The following is a 23,365-nucleotide window of genomic DNA, read 5'->3' as shown; positions in this document are numbered from 1 at the left end:
TTAACAGAGCCGGAGCTGAGGTGGCGCCAGGGCAATCCCCTCACAGCAGGCATCCCTCAACCTTTTGTTTTCATGCCGCTTCAAGGAGAAAATTGATTTCAAATACACACTTTAGAGCCTCTTGTTCACCCCATCATCTCTCCAATTAAGACAAAAGGCTCAGGGAGGCTCATCTTCACTCTGAGGAAACCAGAGGCAGGCCTGGGCTGGGGGTGCCTTGGGCAGTGTTGGGCACAGAAAGGTGTGAGCAGTGCTGACTGGAGACAGATGGGTGCTGGGTTTTGTTGATGAATAATTCACACACTCAGAGAGCTGGGTTGATACTTGGCATCAAAGAAGGATTCTGTCTGAGCCTGGTCGCTGTGCAGATGGGTGGGGGCTTCCAGGCAAAGGCCAGGACAAGCCTGGGAGAAGGAAGACAGAGGAGGGGATGGAGCTGCACCCACTGACTGCTTGAGGACATGCATCCAGCAGCTCCAGCACCTCCCAAGCTGGCCTCCCAGGCTGGGCAGCCAGGGCTGAGTTCAACATTTCAGTCCACTAGGCCTGGTTCTTGGAGGGCTGTTGAGTGACACGAAAATGGATCTTTCCCCTCCTCTTTGAAAGCTTTGCTCCTGAATCCCCTCTGTCTCCTGGGCCCAACCAGCCCTTGGGAAGCCACTGCTAGTCACATGTGACAGAATCGCAGAGTCACAGAAAGATAGAACTCATCTCAAAAAACATGCATTCAGTGTTGTGATATGCCAGGCACTGTTCTGGTGCAGGGGATACAGCATCAACAAAATGACTAAAAAACAACTTCTTAGGGAGCTGTGGACTCTCTGGAAACCAGTATGACCCACTCTCCTCTGGCAAAAGAAAAAGTAAAAGAGACTGAGCTTCAACTGTTGCCCTAATGATGTGCCAGGAGTTTTATATCTCATTTCATTACCTCCCCCAAGATGAAATTATCACCACTACTCTAGAAATGATAAAATCAAGTCCCAAGGAAGTTTGGTAAGATGCTCAAGGTCACAGAGCTAGTGGGCAGTAAATCTTGATCGTCTTCAAAACAGGTAATGTGTGTCCTTCATGAAGCCTCTCCATTTCTCTAACCCATATGATTAGTCTTCCTTAAAATAAAACCAAGTTTAGTTGCTAATGCCAATATTTAATAACTTTGTATGCTTGTGTAAGGGACTCATTTTTCTCATCTGTAAAATGGGATTGATGGCACCCTTCTCCCTGGGCTTCAGTGATGATTATAGGAGATCAGACCTGTAAAGCCCTCTGTTCAGAGCTTGGTGCTGGGTAAGTGTTCAATATATGTAAATTCTTATTAATAGTATTTTCATATTTGATAGAAATAATCTCACATAGGGAGAAAGTTATAACACACCGAGTAAATCACCCCTAATAAAAGAATAAAAATTAAGTCAGAGAAACTTTAATACCAAAAATGAAAGTGTACTAAGTCAGGCCTATAGAAGAACATACGGCAGTAATCATTATAAATTCATTAGGTGTTCAAACATTACAACCTTTTGACTCTGATTGTCACAGCTTTAGGACAGCCTAAGAGAAATTACAGACTGTCAGATGTGTATCTGACCACTACATCCTAAAGACAAATCTGTGCTGAATGCAATGATTCCAGTGAACACTGGCCAGAATGGCTGTCATGGGGCAGTGCCACATGTGGTGCCCATCTAGGCGACTCCACTCAGAACTCAGCATCATGGGCTCCATGCTTATTACAGCCATACCTCATTGTACTGTGATTTGATTTATAGCCATGGGTTTCCACCCCTGTGGAAACCAGAGTGTGCTGTCAGCCCTTCAGACAGACAGGAACAGAACACTATTATCAGAGAGGGGAAGAGGAATGATTTCCCCGGGAAGATGCCAGACAGACCAAAAGGCATGCCCGCTATTGCCCAGGAGTTCAGTTGGTTATGGAAAGATGCCTTGTGAGACAAGCTTTAAAAAATGCTCAAAAAGATGGGATGGGCCCTCCAAAAAGGATCACAAAAGGACCATAGCTTTTGGAAAGAGAACCTTGAAGCAGAATGCCACCACTCCTAACCCCAGGAATGATCAAATAGTTCGAAGTCACTCCTCATCCTAAAAAAACAAGCATGACTGTGGCAGACCCATGTGATAACTACCAATGGTTTGTCTTTGAAAGCAGCCTCCATCTCTCTCCATTTGATTGCCCTCCCAGACTGGCACACAACAGTCTCCCCCCTCTCCAGTTTTCCTCAGAGTCTACCCCAGGTGGGCCTGGAAAACCCCAAAAGCCCCAGGTGAGGCACCTAAATTGCTACTGGATAAGTATCCATATCCCACTTCTCCTAAATCAGGGGTGAGCAAACTTTTCCTGAAAAGGGCCAAATGGTAAAATAGTCTAGGCTTTGTGGGCCAAGAGGCAAATTCAAGGCTATGACATGTAGAAAAACATACAATAAGATGTAACATACGACAAGAGAAAAAAATTTTCTACAAGTTCTTTTCAATCATTTAAAAGCATACTTTAAAAAAATTCTCAGTTTATGGGCCACACAGAAATAAGTGGTGGGATGGATTTGGTCTGTGCGAGGTCTAGTTTGTGGATTCCTGTCCTAAATCATTCAAGAGGGAAGGAGCCACAAGCAAGCAGAATTTATATTGAAGGGAAGAGGATGCTGTAGTTTCAAAATCACAGCCACAGAGGGGGAAGAAGGGAGAAAGAAAGAAAAATGTGGGGACAGAGACTGAGAGTCAGGGAAATTTGGAAAGGAAAGGTGACTCTTCATTTGGTCGTGGGCAGAGGTGATGATCAGTGAGAAAAAGAGGAAGGGAGATGATTTACAGTATTTGCTGAGCTCTTACAATGAAATGCATCAGGGACTACAATATTCAATTGATTTTCAGTTATTGTGTATACTAGGTTTTCTCCCCCCGCCCCCACCCTTGCTTTCTGTGCCACAAAGCTGAGTCTGCACTCACAAGTAGATGTGATTTTTATGGGTTGCTTTCCAATCCAGTGGGGTGGCTAACCTGCCCCCTTCTCTGTCCCCGCCATCAAAGCACTCTGATTCCTTCAGCCATCACATCCATCCACCTGGGACATGCTTTTTTCACTCCAGCCTCCGTCTCCTTAATCAACTCCTGTTCATCCTTTCTTCCCCAGTCTTCTGTGATCCCCACTGCCTGTTTCCTTGGCTCTTGCTGCTAAGTGCCTCCCCTGAAAGCCTGAGCCCCAGCTTTGAAATGGGCCCACTCCTGCCTGCCCCTGTTGAAAATCAGGCAACGGACAAGAAAGCACTTTGCAAACTGTAAAGCTCATATTAGTATTTGGTCCCACAGACAGACTACTTCGGATCCTCTTCTCTGTGCCTTCTGCTCCAGGCAATACTTCCATGGGCCCCTTGAGTCAGCACTCCACACACACAGAAAAAAATGTTATTGGGAGGGGAATGAAATATGCTTGTGATTTAAGGATCAGCTTCGCGCCAAACAGTTTAGTCAGATTTGGGGTGGGAGCAGGCGTTCTGAGTTCTCTATTAAAGCCTCCTGGGGTTCCAGGTGATTATTTTACATATCAGGAAATTCTGGGCGCGCCACCCCCAATTAAAGAAGCAGATGTCTCCTCTCCGTGGCAGCTTCCAGTATGCTACCTTCTCGAGCTCAGCTCAGAGCTCCATCTGAACCTGTCTCCTGTAATTTTTAACTAAAACAGCCCCCTCCGTCGACTGTAATTAAACATATACTCAGCCACCGCTAGTTTGGCATCTGCACCTGCCGCTGGGATCCCCTTTCTCCAGGCACCTGCGCTCGGCCGCGCCCTGCTGCCTGGCCCTCGCCCGTGCGCACGCGTAGTCGCACAACCCCAGCCCGCGCCCCCTCGTCCGCCTCCCGTTGGCGCCAGAGGAACAGATGGAGCGATCATCCTCTTCATTCCGCCAGAAGGGCCCCGCTGCTCTGGGGGGAGTTCTGCGGTTGTAAGACACATAATTAGACACGTCAATGGACAATGCGGCGGATTAGAGGGGGTGGGCTCGCGTCACGGAGGACAGGCGTCCTCATTGATGTGCCGCACACCGATCCCCGATCCTCAGCGCTCACACCCGCGCCCAACCCGGAGGGAGCAAAGGCCACGCGAGCGCATGCAGGGTAGCTGGCCGCCCGCCGGCTGCATCGCTTTGAATTCCCGGCCCTCTTCAGCGACATCTGAATTTTCTTTATCTTTTAAAACGCCGTGCCAGAATGAGTTATGCGCAAAAGATGACCGGCTCGTTGATGGCTCACCTGTCAAGTTCCCAAGCTCCGCGGGGCAGTGGGTCCTGCAGCTCACAAGGTAGACAGACAGTGACGATCTCCACCGACAGCGCGAGTCCCCCGGGGGTGTGAAAGAGTCAAGAAAATCCCTCTAGAGTGGACACATGCTGAGACTCTCTCTCCTCCCACAAGGAGCCAGGTGATCTTCAGTGACTCAGGCCACCTCACCAGGCTCCATAGGGACAGCATCTAAGGTTGTAAAGAGCCGGGGATGCAGAGATCCAATTTGGAATCCAAGGCTGTCCCTTGCTGCCTGGGGGACATTAGGCAATTCACTCAGTCTGGAGCCCTGGTCTCCTCTTCTGTATAGTAAGGGAGGTAGTCTCTACCCTACAGGCACTGTAGGGTACAGTATATTTGAGCTGAGCTCTTTTGTGAAATCAGAGGCTCACTCAGAAAACCTGTGTGTCATTTGGGTCCTGTGGGAAGCAGGAGCCAAGAGATAATTAAAAGTACATCCTCCATGAAGGATAAAGAGGAGAGCAAACAGGAGTAGGAGCAGAGGACCTCGAGCAGAAAGGGGACTGACACATGTGAAAGAAAGGAGAGGAAGATTTGGTGGAGGGTCCCAGAGGGTCCGCAGCCTGAGAAGGTCTCAGAGCTATGAAGCCGAGTCCAGAGCAAAAACTGCCTGTGAGTGGAGTCCCACATTGGGCAGCAGTGGCCCAGTGCTAGCATCTAGGAACAACCTGGGACAACTGTGGCACATTTGTGAACAGTGCTTGATCAGGAAGTGAAGGTGTGGCAGCCTGAAGCTGTCAGCTCACCATACTCCCCTGAAGGGTCTCCTTGGAGGGAGAGAACTGTCAACTCAGCTGACATCACCCCCCCCATCCCCCATCCCCACTCAGCTATCCTGCTCCAGGGCTGGCCACTTGGCTGGGACAAAGTCAGCTAGCACACTTCATTGGCCAACCATGAATGATTCAGTTTCCCTAAACTGATCCAATCAGAGTAATCCGGTGACATTGGCTGAGGATTCAGTTCAGTTCAGTCGCTCAGTTGTGTCCGACTCTTTGCGACTCCATGAACCATAGCATGCCAGGCCTCCCTATCCATCACCAACTCCTGGAGTTTACTCAAACTCACGTCCATTGAGTCACTGATGCCATCCAACAATCTCATCCTCTGTCGTCCCCTTCTCTTCCTGACCTCGCTCAATCTTTCCCAGCATCAGGGTCTTTTCCAATGAGTCAGCTCTTTGTATCAGGTGGCCAAAATATTGGAGTTTCAGTTTCAGCATCAGTCCTTCCAATGAACACCCAGGGCTGATCTCCTTTAGGATGGACTGGTTGGATCTCCTTGCAGTCCAAGGGACTCTCAAGAGTCTTCTCCAACACCCCAGTTCAAAAGCATCAATTCTTTGGCGCTCAGCTTTCCTTATAGTCCAACTCTCACATCCATACATGACCACTCAGAAAACCATAGCCTTGACTAGACGGACCTTTGTTGGCAAAGTGATGTCTCTGCTTTTCAATATGCTGTCTAGGTTGGTCATAACTTTCCTTCCAAGGGGTAAGCATCTTTTAATTTATTGGCTGCAATCACCATCTGCAGTGATTTTGGAGCCCCCCAAAATATCAGCCACTGTTCCCAGTTTCCCCATCTATTTGTCATGAAGTGACAGGACCAGATGCCATGATCTTTAGTTTTCTGAATGTTGAGCTTTAAGCCAACTTTTTCATTCTTCTCTTTCACTTTCATCACAAGGCTCTTTAGTTCTTTCTTCACTTTCTGCCATAAGGATGGTGTCATCTGCATATCTGAGGTTATTGATATTTCTCCCGGCAATCTTGATTCCAGCTTGTGCTTCAACCAGCCCAGCATTTCTCATGATGTACTCTGCATATAAGTTAAATAATCAGGGTGACAATATACAGCCTTGACGTACTCCTTTTCCTATTTGGAACCAGTCTGTTGTTCCATGTCCAGTTCTTCTCTACCCCGCCAGTTTTCTTGCTTCTTTCTCATCTTAATTTTACACAAGTCTGAATACAGAGCTCAAGAACCCACTGTTCCTGAGTACAGCCTGGTAGAAACCCCTCTTCCCTGCTCCAATTCCTTTGGCTTTACTTGTTTTCCAGGCTCTTCCAGCAGGGTTGGCCCTGATTCAGTGGGAGTTCAGAGGAGCAAAATTATTTCCAGCCAGAAAGAATGAAGGGTGACCTCCTGGAAGAGGTGGCATTTGCATGGGGCCTTGAAGGATGGGTGAAATGCAAATCTGGGCAAAGTCACAGGGAAAAGAGAGAGCAGTATGCAAGCAAACAGGTGGAGGTGGGAAAACACAGTATGTACAGAAACATAAAGACAGTAAACTGTACAGTTGGTAAGGCTCCATGGGAGCCCCTGGGTTGCAGCAAGGCTCTTCTTTTCCAGGCATCTCTAGGCTGGTGGTCAAACTGTTGGAGCTTCAGGCCAGATGGACTATAGGCAGGGCTCTCAAGTTGCTTGGCTGTTCCTGCTGCTGCTGCTTCTGAATGTTCACTCTAGCAAGAGCAGCTGGGTAAGGTTGCGCTGGAAGAACTTAAGAGGCAACATCCTATCACTTTGAATACTTAAAATACCAGAGGTAGAGCCTTGAGTGTGTGATCCTAGCTAGGACTGAGGCTCGCATGGCCAAACTACTGCTTCCAGTATGTTTTGAGGGGAAAGGAAAGTGGATACACGTAGCCAGATTCTTCCAGGAGGTACATCCTTTCTGTTTGTTTTTTTTTTCCAAGTGCTCAGGCATCCGCTTTCACATTCATCCTTTGCCTCCAGCTTATCTTTTCATGACTTTGGAGAGAAGTCTTCCTTATCTAGGAAACAAATGGCCTTCACAGAGAGCTCAAAACACCCAAGTCATTTATCCGTTTGACATGTGTTTCCCTGTTTGTTTTCTCCAGCCTTGAGACAAGAGTTGTGTCAACTGTGGATGTCTGTGCCCCAGTCACTGGAGAGGCATGAATCAATTTCCAGCTGCATTTATCACTTGCTGCCTTAAATCAAGTCTAATCAATGCTTCCTTCATTTGGTATGGATTGAAACTATATATAACACACTCAGAAAATGGGCGGGAAAGGCAGCAGCCGATCACCAACAAAAACTGTCAGGGATTTAGATGGAATGATGTTAAGGAAACATTTGCAATCTTTGATTTGCTTTCATGGAGACGCCTGACCAGTCACAGAGATTTGTGTTTATGAAGCTTTAACTTCAATCTACCTGACAGGCAATGACATTACATGACAGATCATTTTATACCAAAGGATGTCTGCATCTTCAAAGATTTTATAATTAATACATTCTGAAGAGTTGGAATATTTCTGATAGTGTGACAACTCTAAAGCTGCCAAGAGTTTCCTTTCTATTATTGTCTTTCATTCATTTCCATTTCTTTTAAAGGTATCTCATTTGTCACCATTGACTATATGGGTTAATCTCTAGTCACAAGATAGAAAATAAAAACCCCCTTATAACAAAAGAGATATCTAGGAGCCCCCTCTAATTTAGAATTTTATAAAGTCTTACGGCTGAGAAAACTTGACCCTTTCTCTCCTATGCCCAATTCTTGGTAACAGAATTTGATCCATGCATCCAAAATGGATTTTTCACTAGCAGGTGTGAAAACCACCTCCCAGCTGTTCAACCAATTTAGAATGTGGTAGGGAGCAGCCCTGTCTCATTTGTAAATTAATCCCATGCCAGTGAAAGATGATATCAGCATAGTCCCTGGCACCTTAAACCGATCATGCCCACAGCAAGTCCCCACATTGTTCTTCAAGGATAATGGGAGAAGAGACAGAACATAGAAAAATAGGTCAATAATTCCAACCAGATGAGGCAGTGCTGTGATTCACTGATACAATTAATATTTCTATCTAATCTGCTAAACTGTACAGACTTTTACCACGAGCACACCTCAGAAGTGATTAAGAGGGCTCTCATTTTCCAAGTGCTGGCTCCCCCAGTGGCTTGTTGTCAGGTAGCTGAAAAGAGCCCTGTGCAGCTCTGGGAAGTGTGACAATAATAATAAACCCTTGTGCTGGTTTAATACTTTCTAGTTTATAAAGTGTTTTGAATATACAGTCTCCTTAACCTGTAAGGTGAGAAAGAAAAGTATTCCTATTTCCAAGAGGCTTCCCTGGTGGCTCAGGTGGTAAAGCGTCTGCCTGCGATGCGGGAGACCCGGGTTCGATGCCCTGGGTCGGGAAGATCCCCTGGTGGAGGAAATGGCAACCCACTCCAATACTCTTGCCTGGAAAATCCCATGGATGGAGAAGCCTGGTGCAGGCTACAGTCCATGGGTCGCAAAGAAACAGACACAACTGAGCGACTTCACTTTCACTTTCCAAGAGGAAGAGAGAGGTTTCGAGGTTGGCGTACCCATGTTGGGCTGCTCACACCTGAACTGTGTCTCTAGGACTCAATGCCTCATCTCCTCAGCCCTGTCACCGTGGTTCTTGACACTAAGCTGCAGCTAGTCACTGCTAAATCCTTCTCTTTGTGCTTTCCCTAACTTTTTTTCACCATCACCCAGGGTTCTTGGGAATGCACATGGTTGTAAGAGATCCCTAGAGTTGCCTACCAATTATCTAGTTAAAAAAAGATACATTAAAAGCAGCACCTTTGGCTGTGTTTTGTGTTATAGATACAGTATAGTGCTCTTAACTCATCTTAAAGGCAGGGTAATATAATAAAGTTTCAACCCTCAGCAAAGATAGGGTAAAAGAAACGCTGCAGACATGGAATCTAAAATTAAAGTGCTCACTCTCTTTGTCTTTCCAATGCATGAGACTTGTACGGTGAGTTTCTTTGCTTTGAGGATGTCCAGGAAGGATTACATTTGCCCATCCTCTGAGTAAGGAAGTCACAGATTTTTCTACCCAAGGTGAGTCTCACCAAAGTAGATCCTCTTTAGATTCCTAAGTAAGGACAGAAGTTGATGGAAAGAGAAACTTCCACGGCTTTAAATTTTTAGACAAGAGTGGATTTGCTCAACTTGACATTAGTAGTAGTAAATGAGAGGAATAACAGATAATGCGTTTTCAAACTGGCCTCAGGTCATGTGCTACTGAGGAGAAATGCATTTTCAATGGTCATAGGGATTTTGAAGCTCTCCGGGGAGCCTGAGAAAAGTCTTGAACACATTCTAACAAAGCTGTTACAGTGTTCAGGAGTTAACGTGCGTGTCAAATGGCACAGTCACCCCAACTATCCTGTTAATACAAACTGGAATTTACAGTTGAAATACAAATACTCGCAACCTACAGAGAAGTAGAATAAAAGGGATCATACCCTTTCCTGAAATAAAAATGCTACTGAGATTAATACATATCAGATTGCATTTCATTTCCTCCCCAAAGCAAATTGGTTTATTTCATTTGTTCATTCATTCAGCAAGTATTTATGGTGCACTGAGAACACGGGCTGATGGCTCAGTGGTAATAAGACACGACACAGACATCATTTCCAAGGAGCTTACACTCAAGTGAGGAAATTCACATATAAAATATTAATGCAAGCATATGTTTCTAAGCAAGATGGAGTAACAGGGACTAGGTTTAACCTCCCCCCTTCTGATATAGCCAACAAAGAAAACCAGAGATAATACGTGAAACAATGTGGTTTTTAAGATACCGGACATCAGGCAATGAAAGACAGTGATCCTGAGGAATGGAAACCAAACCCTAGGAGGGTGAGAGGGCCTCACCTACTGTCCCAGATGACTGTCCAGGCTGCACAGGGAGGGGCAACCCAGAGAGAAGCCAGTGGACTCTGGAGTCCAGGAGACAGAGCTGGGGGCTTCGGGGGCCAGAGTGTATAAGACAGAGTACGGGAAAGGTGAGAGCTGTGGAGAACACCAGACACCAGGAGAGGGTCAACTGCTCGCCGAGGAGAGCCTGCAAATGAGGCTGGGAAAGAGCCATGCGAAAGGATTAGAGGGACCAGTATTCACACAGGTGTCTATTTTCATCAGCCGGACTGGAGAAAACATAATCCCTGGGGCATGGGAAAATCTTTCCTTAGGACTGGGAAATTGTTTGTCCTAGATGGAGCACTGTTTCAGACCTACCTAATAAACTAAAAAGCAAGACCCACAAGGATCAAAACTATTTCCAAACAACTGCATCCCAAAACAAAGCTAAAGAATACTTAAGAGAATACATATAACCAGCACGCAATGAGGTAAAATTTACAATGTTTATCCAAACAAAGATTATCAGGCATGCAAGGATGACTCATTTAAGGATTTGTATTTAGAATTTATAAAGAATTCTGCAAACTCAGAAATAAGTAAAGCAACCCAGGTCAAAAATAACTGGCAAGAGATTTGAACAGACACTTCACCAAAGATACATGGATGACAAACACACATGTGAAAAGATGCTCAACATAAGAAGTCTTAAAATGCAAAATAAAATCACAATGAGATACCACTTCACACTTATTAAAATGGTAAAAATGGACCACACCAAGTGATGATACCAAGTGATGACAAGAATGAGAAAGAAGCAGAGCTCTCACAGGCTGCTAGTGGGCGTGTAAAATGGTACAGTCACTGTGGAGAACAGTTTGGCAGCTTCTTACACTGTTAAACATACACCTACCATACGGCTCCATCATTCCACTCCTAGATATTTACCTAAGAGAAATAAAAGCATATGTCCACACAAAGACTTGCACACAAATGTTCATAACAGCTTTATTTGGAACAGCCAAAAGCTGGAAACAACCCAAATGTCCATTCAATGAAATACTACTCAGATATGGAAAAAACAACAACAAATCCTCAATACATGCTACATTGATGAATCTCAAAATAATTATACTGCATGAAATAAGCCTGATAATATTAATTACTGTTTGCTTTAGAACTTTGTTCTTAAAGGTACAACAAGAAAACCAACTGGTGTCAATGTTAGCTCACAAACAATGTTGTATATACCAAGGAAAAGTACAAAGTGAAAATGAAGAATTTTAATTCAGTCAATAAAATCAAATCTGACATAATTCTCAATAACAAATGAGACCACTCAAGAGTTGATCCTCAGGTGTCTGCCGGCTTTCTCTCTCCAGAGCACTGCCCTGCTGTCCAGCAGCAGTCTTTGGGCTCAGAAATCTGAACTGAAGTCTCCAGCTGTTCTCCGAGCTCCTGGATCAGAGGCCCAGATGCTCTGGGAGCCCGGGGGGAGGCCAGCGGCTGTCCTCGACCATCATCAGACCCCAGGAAAGTGGTGCTTTTGCACATCCCACCATCGTTAAGAAGCAGGGCCATGCTGCTTTCTTCAACAAAGGGACCGAGCAAGGAATGCCCTGTCTCAGATTCACCACCTCCGGGCTCCTCTTGTTCCGAGTCTGACTCCTCAGTCTCAGGTGATGCACTGCCCTCTGATTCCTCTGAACCACTCGTCTCAGAGCTGGAAGAAGGCGTCTGCTGCCCAGAAGTGGAATGGACTCCTGCTTTTGATGTGGTTTCTTCCTCCTGGACCAGAAAAGCTGCTGCCTCCAGCTCCTCCAGTTCTAACCCCAGCTGGGCCTTGGTCAGGGATGCTTTCTTTAAGGCTTCTGCAAGAGCTGCCAACTTTTTGGACCTTGAAAACCATTTTAAGAACAATTATTAGGACTATTCATTAACTGGCCTGGGGATAACAGGGTCCACAGCTTAAAGAGATGACAAAATAAAGTTGGATCCATACTTCACATGGCACAGAGGATGAAACCCCAAACAGATCAAGGATACAGATGGAAAAACGGAAACAAGTATTACAAGGAAATGAAGGAGATTTCCTTTATGACCCCAGAATGAAGAAGGCCTTCCTATGATCAAATCTAGAAGCCACAAAAGAAAGGCAAAGATTGATAAATTCAACTAATAAAAATAAGATAATTTCTGAAGGGTTAAAAAAAAAAGCCATAAGAAAAGTCAAAAGGCTAATGCAAAGTTGAGAAAAGTATTTGTGATTTATATCATAAAACAAGGCCTAATTCCCCTAATAGAGTTCTTAAAAATAGAGATAACAATCCATGAGGAAAATGGGCAAAAGATACAAGCAGACAATTCTCACAAAAAGAAATAGAAATGACTCTGAAAATATATGAAAAGATGTTCAACAACTTCAGTCAAATAAAAGAAATACAAATTAAAGTCATGCTGAGATATATTTTCATTTATCAGATTGGCAAAAATCCAAACATTTGGTAACACTGCCAGCAAGGCTGTGGACGAAAGGCGCTTTCATTCACTGCTGGTGAGAGAGTAAACAGCTATAATCCCGATGCAGGAGAACCTGGCAATAACTTTCAAAATGGAAAATGTACATACCCTTGACCCAGCAAAACCACATCTGGAAATTAAACACATATGCTACAGGACACGGTAATATTTACTGTGGCAGTGTTTCTAATACTCCAAAATAAGAAATACCCAAATGTCCACCAACAAGGCACTGGTTAGATCAGTTGTGGAACAGCCACAGGAAGGAATAGTCAATGGTGACGTAATGCAGGAGGCTCTCCAGGGACTAACCCAGACATACTGTTTAACAATGACAAAAGACTTTCTGTATGTATATGCTGCTTTCTATGTTAAACCCACAAAAAAAGTAAAGAAGCAAAAACATATTTGAAGTTGCTTGTACACTTAACCATGAACTCTGGAGAGCTACAGAAAACACTAATATTTATGTAGAGGGGGCACTGCAGGAGATGGAAAGATGAAGGATGATCGTGAAAGGGAGACTTTTCATGCATATGGTTTATTTTTAAGCTTATGGGAATGGAATACCTATTCAAAATTCTTAACTAGAAAAGAAAAGAAAAGCAGAATAAGAGAGCAACACAGACTGCTTTTTAACTGAAAACCATCTCATGCTATTTCAGAGGATATTTTTGCTAAATTTATAACATTACATGATAAACACTATACTGAACAGATAAACTTTTTCATTAACTCAGATGCATTTTTGTTTTGTTTTTTGAAGCAATGTAAGGCATACTGCAGTTTTCCATAAAAGATGTCTTTGCTGTTCCATGGAGGAAAATCCGGTGTGACAAGTGAAAAAAAGCAGCAGTGATTAAGTGTGCTGATGTGGCTTCTGTGTTTCTCTGGCTCCAAAGATTAAATGAGTGGCTTGGGACAAACTGAATGAGTTGAGCTCACAGGATAAATTCATTCGTCAAAGCTCAGTCCATCCCAAAATACTGGGGACTAGAGGCTTCATTTCAATAGAGTGATGGATGGGGATTTTCACCTAAGTGCCTGGATATACCTGAGACCCCTTTGTCTCAAAATATTTAGCATAACAAAAGATTCCTGCAGGGATGCTTCCCCCACCCCAGCCCCAGGTCTGGAGAGTGTAATCAGGACCCAGAGTTCCACTGCAGTCAGTGTCCAAGGTTGGGTGGGATGAGGACAATGGCCGTCATGGATGTGCACTTTTCTCTTAAACAAGGAAAACCCTGTGTTTCGGTGCTGAAATTGCTGGAGCTTAGAAAAGGAAAGATGGCCTGCGGTTGAAAGGAAAGCTTGGGGAGATCCACTGGAGTTGGTAGATGATCTACCAAAAGGCTGTAACTCTGGGTAAGTGCTGGTGGGTTTGAGACATCTTTAAAAGCACAGTTATAAAATAAGATGCTTGCAGTAGAATCTACATCCATGTCCAAGACAGTTGTGGACGATATACATATTATATTTTGAAGCTTTGGCTACCAGTTGCCAAGGATCTAGTCGGAGCTAGTGGACCAGTTTAAAAGCTCCCTGCTGCCGCAAGGCTCTGCCAGCCTAAGGACTAGTTCACTGTCATCTTTCTCACTAAAAAAAAGGTCCTCTCTGGGTAATGACACACAGCCTTAAGAGATAAAGAGCCATGAACTTGGGAAAGAAGAGAATGCTTCTTATTAAATTATAATATCCAAAATAAAAAATTTAAATAAAAGCCTTTACACTCCAGTGACTACACATCTCACATTTTTAACAGCCATAATAAACACTTTTGATAATATATGAAGGATGACATTCCACAAACATTGTTGTACTTGCTCCTATGACAATCCTGTGAATCAGCTTCATTTTTATCCCCACATGACAGATGGCAAAATAGAAGTTTGGAGGAACTGAGAGGCCATCTAAAGTTTGCCCCGCTGAGCGGGGTGGGGGTGCCAATAAGGAGCGGAAGCCCACATCTCTGAACTCTAGCACTCTCTCTCTGCCACCACAGGGCCTCTCAGGAATACTCCGGCTCTGAAGAGGTTCCCATGATTCCTTCCCAATTTGATGCCACTCAACACTTTCCCAAGGAGCAAGTTCTCACTTGCATAAGGCCCAGAATTCTCCACAGAAACTGTGACGGGTCTCTTTTTAGCTCAGCAGTCAAAGTATACATCTAAGCTTTACCTACAAAGACTGCAGGATCTGAGGGAAAAAATGTGAATTATTTTTGTGAATATTAGTGAATACCACAGATATATCTACTCAAGCTAAAACTGTTTGGATCTTTATTATTGTCTACTATAAAAATATTACATCTGTCACTTATAACTATATAAATTTGGAATTCTAAAGTTCCTCACCGGTAATTTTGGCTCTTTTCAGAAAGCATCCCTCACAATGCTGGGACTAAGAAGTATCAACTCTAACAGGCAGGAAAGTGGCAAAGATGAGTCAAGTGATCTTTGCCTGTTACCAGCTGAGGTAACTTCCTATCCTTCAGGGAAAAGTTTGTTTCTCACTTTTAGCAGTATATTATTTTTAAAATGATCCATTATATAATATGTATTTAAAAATGGATCATATGTGGATTTATTTTTTTATTCCTTACCACCCTGATTCATCTTTATTTCGTATTATCCCACTTTTACTACCTCAAGCTATCTAGTTTCTCAAATTTATATTAAACTTCTGATAGGAACTTAACAGAATAAGCATTTTGAACTCTCAAAGAATGCTAGGAAGAAAAAAAAACTAATTCAAATTTCAAAATATCATTGGTATAGAATATGACCCAACTAATCTGAGGAATCAAAGTCGGGTTTGTTTCTGTTCAATTATTTTACACAGATGATTTAGCAGTCACTGTTCACAGAAAAGGAAATTATTCCTTTGGAGAAAAAACGGAGCCATGAGAGAGTCGCCTTTGCTCTTTTCAAACATCGGCACAAGTGGAGCTGGTCCTAAGTCTGCCACTCCTTGTAAACTCTACAATCTAACTGTAATGGCTTTGCCATTTCAGAAAGCACCTCATTTAACGCAGTTAGTGGCTTTTCACTGTCACACTCAAAACAGACCAGGCTAGGTCAAGTCAGAAAGCCTTGTCAAATGACATTATTAGTTAGCCAGAGTTCTTACAAAAACCAGGTACATGTGGATATACTCAACCGACACATATGTTGAGTTACTAGTTGTACTTATAGTGTATATTTTACATCTACGTGAAGAATACCTATCTGTTAAGATGTATTAATTATGGAGTGGAGAGATTCAGCATTTAAAAGATACATGATAGATCATACTAATGTCATATTTTAATAAAATTACATTCAATGCAGATTTTTCTCAGAAAATTTTTGGAAATGTAATCCTGCCATATAACTTAAAAAAAAAAAACCTTCCATTCTGTTTATACACGTGAAATAATATCCTATTTGGAGAAATTTTTTTAAATTAAAGACTGACAAGCTACAGTAAATCCAACTACCAATGAAGAGTAATAATAACAGCTAAGGGTGCATGCCTTTACTGTGGCTAAGCTGATATAAAATTTCCTCAATTATTTTATATTTGGCAACTGATTTTAGGGGGGCAAAAAAGGAACTGTAACTTTATGAAACCACCAAAACAAAGTGCAAAAGGAACCCTGAAATGTAGGCAAAAGAAAACTGGGTATAAATAGAAAGCATACATCCTGTTTCTTGCTGTAGAATTTTGTCTCAAACTATCAATCAACTTTTCACCACTTCCTGCAATAGCAGGTCTACTATAAATCTCATAGTAACTGACTAGGTTTCATTTCCTCTGCCAAAACCTGCTAGCCTGCCAGCCATGACATACTGACACTAGAGCCAGCAACTGATAATGTAGGACAGGACTCCAGTGAGGCCACTCCAGACACATTTCATACTAGATGATGAATACAGTGACTTGGCTTTTAATTTCAAAGGACACACACACACACACCCACACCCACCCCACCCCCCACCCCCTCAGACTCTTTCTGGGAACAAACCTTATATCAACATTCTTTTTAAAAGACAATGATAACAATGACATATAATCATAATTCCTCTCTACTGAAAAGAACCAGTTCCAAACTTCAAACTCCCCTGCCTAATATACATTTATGCAACCTGATCTAAATAAAAGGTAATGCATTAGCTTTAGGTAGAAGTTGCTGCTGAAACTCATCTCTGAAAACAGGCATGAAAGACAAATACCAGTTCATGCACAGATGAACATAGAACTAACTGCCTGCCCTGACTCTGTAAGAATGAAAAGCAATTAAAAAAAAAAAAAAGAATGAAAAGCATTTCCAGCTCAGTCATTAGCAGAAACAACCGATCTCTTTGAACAAGAAAATACCAATTTAATACAGAAAATACTGCAAAGAGTTATTTAGGCCTCACTGAGTATGGACCAATTTAGTATTTTTTCATCCTATTTTCAACTTGACTTAATACCCTTCTCTGGGTCTGCATTATGAAAAACAATACCTAGTCCATGGGTCATTAGATCAATTTTCCCCAAAACTCCCTCTGTTAGTTACTAGTAACCATCATAACAAACTACTACTGGCTGGCTTAAAACAATAGAAATTTATCCTCTCATAGTTCTAGAGGCCAGAAGTCCAAAATCAAGGTTTGAGCAAGGTTGCTTCCTTCTGAAGGCTCTGAGGGGAGAATCTGTTCCGTGCCTTTCTAGTAGCTTCTGGTGTTGCCAGGAATCCTTGGCTTGTAGATACATCACCCTAAGCTCTGCTTCTGTCACCACCTGGCATTCTCTCTGCATGTTTCTTCACAAGGCTGTCTTCCATCTGGATGTGTCTCTGTGTCTCTTCTCCTCATAAGAATACCAGTCATACTAGATCAAGGAAGGGCTCATTCTACACCAATATGACCTTATCTTAACAATTAATTACATCTACAAGAACCCTATTTCCAAAGTCATGTTCTAGGGTTCTGAGAAGATATGAATTAAGGGGAGGCACTATCCAACGATGCAGTCTGTCTTCTAGCCTCTGCCTCACCCCCAATTCATGTCTGTCCCACATACAATATATATTCACTCATCTCAATACTCCCAAAGTCTCAATCCATTCCAACATCAATTTTAGGTCCAAACTTTCATCTAACTCTCATCTCAAACAGGTTGAGGTGGAACTCTGGGTATACTCTATCCTGGGGTAACATTTCTCTGTCCACAGACCTATGACTAAAGAACAAGTTATCTGTTTCCAAAACACAACGGTTGTACAAGTGTTTAAAAAAAATTTTTCCATTTCAGAAGGGAAAAAATGAAATGGATTAAAAAAAAGTTAACCAATCTAAAGCAAGTTCACAATGCAGTAGGTCAAATTCCATCAGTTTTGAAGCCTGAGAATAATCCTCCCTTCATTTCATCCCATCTCTGCCCTTCTCAGTCCAGGCTGGTTGTTTCTCTGCTGCTATAACATTCTCAAAAACCTTGTTAGTCTTCTGTGAAAGTCAAGGGGATGCACACCATAAGACAAGAGAATTCTCCACATGTCCTTCCTGGATGAGCCCACCTCCATTCCTGACTTGTGCCAGATGGCTGAGCAGATCCAAAATCCATATGCTTAATCTCTTTAGCCAGAGGCTGTCCACCCATACCTGTGGCCCCAATTCCAGAGCACAGTTATGTGAACAAATGCATGATGATGATGAGTGAATGCTCAGTCCTTTCTGACTCTTTGCGACCCCGTGGACTGTAGCCTGCCAGTCTCCTCTGTCCATGGCATTTTCTAGGCAAGAATACTGGAATGAGTTGCCATTTCCTCCTCCAGGGTATCTGACCCAGGGATCGAACCTGCATCTCCGGTGTCTCCTGCATGGCAGGCAGATTCTTTACCCACTGAGCACTGGGGAAGTGTGGACAGGCTGGGAAGTTTCCAAATCATCAAGTGCTGACCCCTTTATACTCAATAATTTCTTCCTCAATTTCTCTTTGCCTTCTCTCATTCTACTTTAGTTAACAAGGAGAAACCAGGCTGCATCTTTAACACTGGGGAAATCTCTTCAGCTAAATACCCAAGTTCTACTCTCCACACTGAGTGACTGGCTGACACAACACAACCAAGTTCTCCACCCTTGTAACAAGGGTCACTGTTCCTCCAGTTTGCAATAACAAGTTCTTTTCCATCTGAGATCTCACTAGAAGTACCTTTCATATTCCTGTTTCTAGCACCATTCTACAGGTGATAATATGTAAATTTTTTTCTAAGACTACAGAAGCTTTCTCTGTAGCTCTCCTCACTTCTTTCTAAACCTTTGCAAGCTTCACCTTTAACGTCCATATTTCTACTATGTTATCTCTTTAAGTAATCTAAGATTCTTCCATCATGCACACATTCCCAAACTCTTCCAGCCTCTACTGATGACCTAACCCCAAAGCCACTCCCACAATTTCAGGTATCTGTTACAGTAACACCCCACTCACGGTATGAAAATCTATATTAATTTCCTACGGCTGCCATAACAAACCATCACAATGTGGTGGCTTAAAACAACAGAAATTTATCCTTTCACAGTTCTAGAGGCTAGAAATCCAAAATCAAGGTGCTGACAGGGTTGATTCCTTCTGTGAGCTCCAATGGAACAATCTGTTCCATGTCTTTCTCTTAGCCTCTGGTGTTGCCAGGAATCCCTGGCGTTCCTTGGCTGTAGACACATCATTCTATGCTCTGTCACCACATAGGTTTCCTCACAAGGCTGTTTTCCTTCTGAATGCATCTCTGTGACTTTTTTTCTCCTTATAAGGGTACAAGTCATATTGGATCAAAGGGCCATCCTACTCCAGCATGACCTCCTCTTAACTAACAACAACTACATCTGCAACAACCCTATCTCCAAATAAGGTCACCTTCTTAGGTTTGGGGAGAACATGAAGTTTGAAAGAGAGTGGAGATGCTCATTAATGGAAGATAATTAAGATGAAAAAAGAACACTTAAAGTCGATCAACATAAAATAGAAGTCAAAATTTAATAGTAAAAAGTGATTTTTAAAAGGTGAAGATTTCACCTTGAGACAAAATGACAAACTATCCAAATAAGTTTAGAAAGTATTTAACAATATTCATATGTAGGTTATAATTACAACTAGGCACTAACTCTCAAAATAAAGAATGAGCCAAATATTAATTGTATTTGTAAGTGTTCTAAGAATATTCTATTATAGTACTGTATGACATTTCACGTTGGTCTTTTACAGCAGAATCGTAAGATAGTTTTTATAAATAATCATGATGGCACCATGAGTTCAAGGGCCTCTCAATCATGTGATACTCAAATCAATGCTTTAACAGTCAAAATAAAGACTTTCAACTTGTCACTATTATTGCAGAATTTTCTGCTTCAGTTGTTAATAATCCCACACATTCAAGCCTCACTGTCAGCAGTTCTATGTGTGGTTCAAATCCAGCTTCTATATTACTTCCTCTGCCTTTGTGAAATCCTTGTCCTTTTCTCAATCTGCAGTTTATTTGTACTATATAATATCAACCATCATCGCGAAGGCCCGCGGCGGGTGTTGACGCGATGTGATTTCTGCCCAGTGCTCTGAATGTCAAAGTGAAGAAATTCAATGAAGTGCGGGTAAATGGCGGGAGTAACTATGACTCTCTTAAGGTAGCCAAATGCCTCGTCATCTAATTAGTGACACGCATAAATGGATGAACGAGATTCCCACTGTCCCTACCTACTATCCAGCGAAACCACAGCCAAGGGAACGGGCTTGGCGGAATCAGCGGGGAAAGAAGACCCTGTTGAGCTTGACTCTAGTCTGGCACGGTGAAGAGACATGAGAGGTGTAGAATAAGTGGGAGGCCCCCACCCGTTTTCCGCGAGAGGGTGGGGCGGGGTCCGCCGGCCTTGTGGGCGGCAGGTGAAATACCACTACTCAAAAAAAAAAAAAATCAACCATCATCAAGAGGTTAAAGAAAAAAAAAATACTGGCAGGATGAGTAGGGGAGACGCTAGGAAGGAGAGTGATATACTAGGATGGGAACTAAATTTATTAAATGGTTTGATCAATAGTGTGTATTTTTGTGTGCTATCACCAGTTCTCTTTAATTTTCTAAGAGTGGAAACTCTAATTATGACTATTCAAAAAGAATGACCCCCTCATGATACATACGTGGTGTACTACATACACAAACACCCCCCACACCCCCACACACACATTTTTAGAGCAAAGTAAAAGAGTTTACCTTTTAAAAATTGATATGGCAATTATACATACTGAAGTACAGTTAGTAGGTAAATGAAGCAGGTGAATGAAGGTTTACCCAAATCCAGAGAAGCTATCATTCACTTCACTACTGGCATCCACCTAAGAAGCGGACAATGAGGATGACAAATAGATTAAGAAGGACGCCTTGTCCACAGTTTGAGAGAAATGCACTGCATCCTGTCCTTGAAACCATTTTGCATTTATGCCAGACTGAATCAAATGGATGGAAATGTTAAGTGTCATAAATTTGCCACATTTTCCTCTATGCCCCCCACACCCCAGCAGAACTGTGTTAGGGAAATGTTCTTCATTGTAATCCCCAAAGCTAGAATTCAGAATCAATTTCAAAACTGGCCTCATGAAACTTTTGGAACTGTGCCAAGTCAAAAGGTCTCCCTTTCTACACCAGCAGTTGTGAAGTCCCAATCCGTGATCCACTTGCATGATACAGCAATCCAGTGGCTCCTTCTCACCTCTCCACTTCCATTTAGGTCTTTACCTTACCCCCGCTTCTTTTACCCCAACCCTAACCAGCTCACCTTGTTTATTCAAACAAGAAAGATGCTTTAAATAATTTCTGGTACAAGGCAGGAAATAAATATGTAATCTGGTACAAGGCAGGAAATATATATGTAATCTATCAGTGAACCCAAACAACTGGTTAAGTAAAACAAAGAACAACAACAATAAAAGACTTTTGTAGGGCAGAAAAGGATATGGGAAAATGGGGTGGAAACAGATCTCTTCCATCCATTTTTTTCTCTAAAAGTATTCCATGAAGCAAGACATCTGGGGGTATGTCAGACTTGTACAATTCTGACAATATTTCTACCTTTCATCTATGTGAAAGGGGCAGAGCATACTGTTCAACCACAGAGGTGTAGTATTTTGACCTACTAACTGTTCAGATGAAATGGCTATTTGGATTCCATTAAACTAAGTAGAGGTCAATAAACTAAAGGGAGAAGGCACTAAGAAGGTGGTAGCAGAAGGAAGGTGTTCTGATTGAAATGTACCCCCCACAAAGATAAGTTCAAGTTCTCACCCCCAGAACCTGTCAGTATGACCTCAGTTTGGGAAATAGGGTCTTTACAAATGTCATAAAGTCAAGATGAGGTCATAATGTGTTAGGGTGAGCCCTAAATCCAATCACTTAGTGGGGGACTGGTGTCCTTACAAGAACATCATATAAAGACATGAGGAACACTAATGGTTTATGATGTCTATCTTCTTTATGAATTGTACCTTTTATTATTAAAAAAATTCATCTTTGTTTCATTTATAATAAATAAATATTAAAAAAGACACAACGATACAGAGAAGACCATTTGATAATGGTGTCAGAGACAGAAGTGCTGTGTCTACAAGCCAAGCAAGGACTGTCAAGGATGGCTGGTAGTTAGAATCTAGAGAGAGCCATGGGACAACTCTCTCTCAAGCCTGTAGAAAGAACCAACCCTGCTGAACCATTGATTTTAGACTTCCGGCCTCCAAAACTGTGAGGGAATAAATTTCTTCTCTTTTAAGCTTCAGTCATCTGTTATCACAGCCCAAGGGAACTAATACAGAGATGTATACAGGGATCAAGATCTTTAGAGTCAAAAAGAAATTAGAAGGCACCTCATACAAGTTCCTGATTTTACAAATGAAATAAATGATACCACCAAGAATATCAACAGCAGCAAGACACAGAAAAGTTTCCTTCACATAATAAAATGCAGTGAATGATCAGTCTGTTTCTAGTTTCTGAGTCTAAAATGCTATGCTTTGACACTTCTACATTAATGATCAAGATGTTTCCCTGTTTAAAACCTGCAATGGGTTCCCAGAACACTCAGGATAAAATCTAGACTTCCCCAGTGAAGATGAGGCCCCAGAAGATCAGCCCTCTGGGCCTGTCTGCCTCTCCGGGAGGCTGCCTGCCATTTGTTTCCACCTCATTGTGCTCTAGAGCTCCACTCACCACCCTCTCTCTGTCCCAAGGACACAATGATCCGTTCTTTCTTCAAGGCCTTTGCAAATGCTCCCACTTTCTGAAACATTTTTCCCCCAAGTCTTCGTAGGCTGGCTCCTACTCATTCAGTTCTAAGCTGAACTGCCCCTCAGACAGTCTTGCAGAGTCTATTTAAAGCAATGCTTTCCAAGCTGTTTCATGCCCTGGGACACAAAAAACAGTCTCCATCTGGCATGGCACAAAAGTAAACTGTCCAGGCTGGCTCCCATCCCATCTGCAATCCTGAAGGTTGAGGGGGCCATTATCTCCATTTCTCCTGAAACCCACCAGTGGGGCCACAGACCACCAGCTGGGATGCTCTGCCCCTTGTCCTCCAATTTCTTCACACACAAGGAACTTGGCATTCTAAGACAGTCTTGAGGTCTACACAAGTGCAAGTCCTGGCTGCGTTTTCAAACATGTCCTTTTTGTCTCCACTTTCCCATCTTGAAAGCAGAAGGAAAATGACTGCTCCCAAACTTCCTGGCATCCTCTGAGGAAGAAAGACTGGGACAAGTGATTTAATGTGTTTATTTCTTTGTAAGCTTGTTCTCAATGCTAAGATTTCCCCTGGTTACAAAACACAAAGTTTGTGCACTGTGTTGTTTTCACAGTACTGAAGCAGGAAAATA

General features: G+C 42.7%; 1 protein-coding gene across 1 annotated transcript in view; it reads right to left on the bottom strand.

Annotated features, from left to right (window-relative positions):
• Nucleotides 1-10,959: 10,959 nt before the first annotated feature.
• SHQ1 (SHQ1, H/ACA ribonucleoprotein assembly factor) overlaps nt 10,960-23,365 on the bottom strand; it is a 98,304-nt gene continuing 85,898 nt past the window's right edge. Inside the window, 2 exon segments of the mRNA XM_020888998.2 lie at nt 10,960-11,383; nt 11,385-11,873. Coding sequence (XP_020744657.2) covers nt 11,296-11,383; nt 11,385-11,873 — 577 coding nt within the window. The 3' untranslated portion in view covers nt 10,960-11,295.

Source organism: Odocoileus virginianus, chromosome 26, assembly GCF_023699985.2.
Source record: "Odocoileus virginianus isolate 20LAN1187 ecotype Illinois chromosome 26, Ovbor_1.2, whole genome shotgun sequence".
Lineage (NCBI taxonomy): Eukaryota > Metazoa > Chordata > Mammalia > Artiodactyla > Cervidae > Odocoileus > Odocoileus virginianus.
This window is presented reverse-complemented; position numbering and strand designations above follow the sequence as displayed.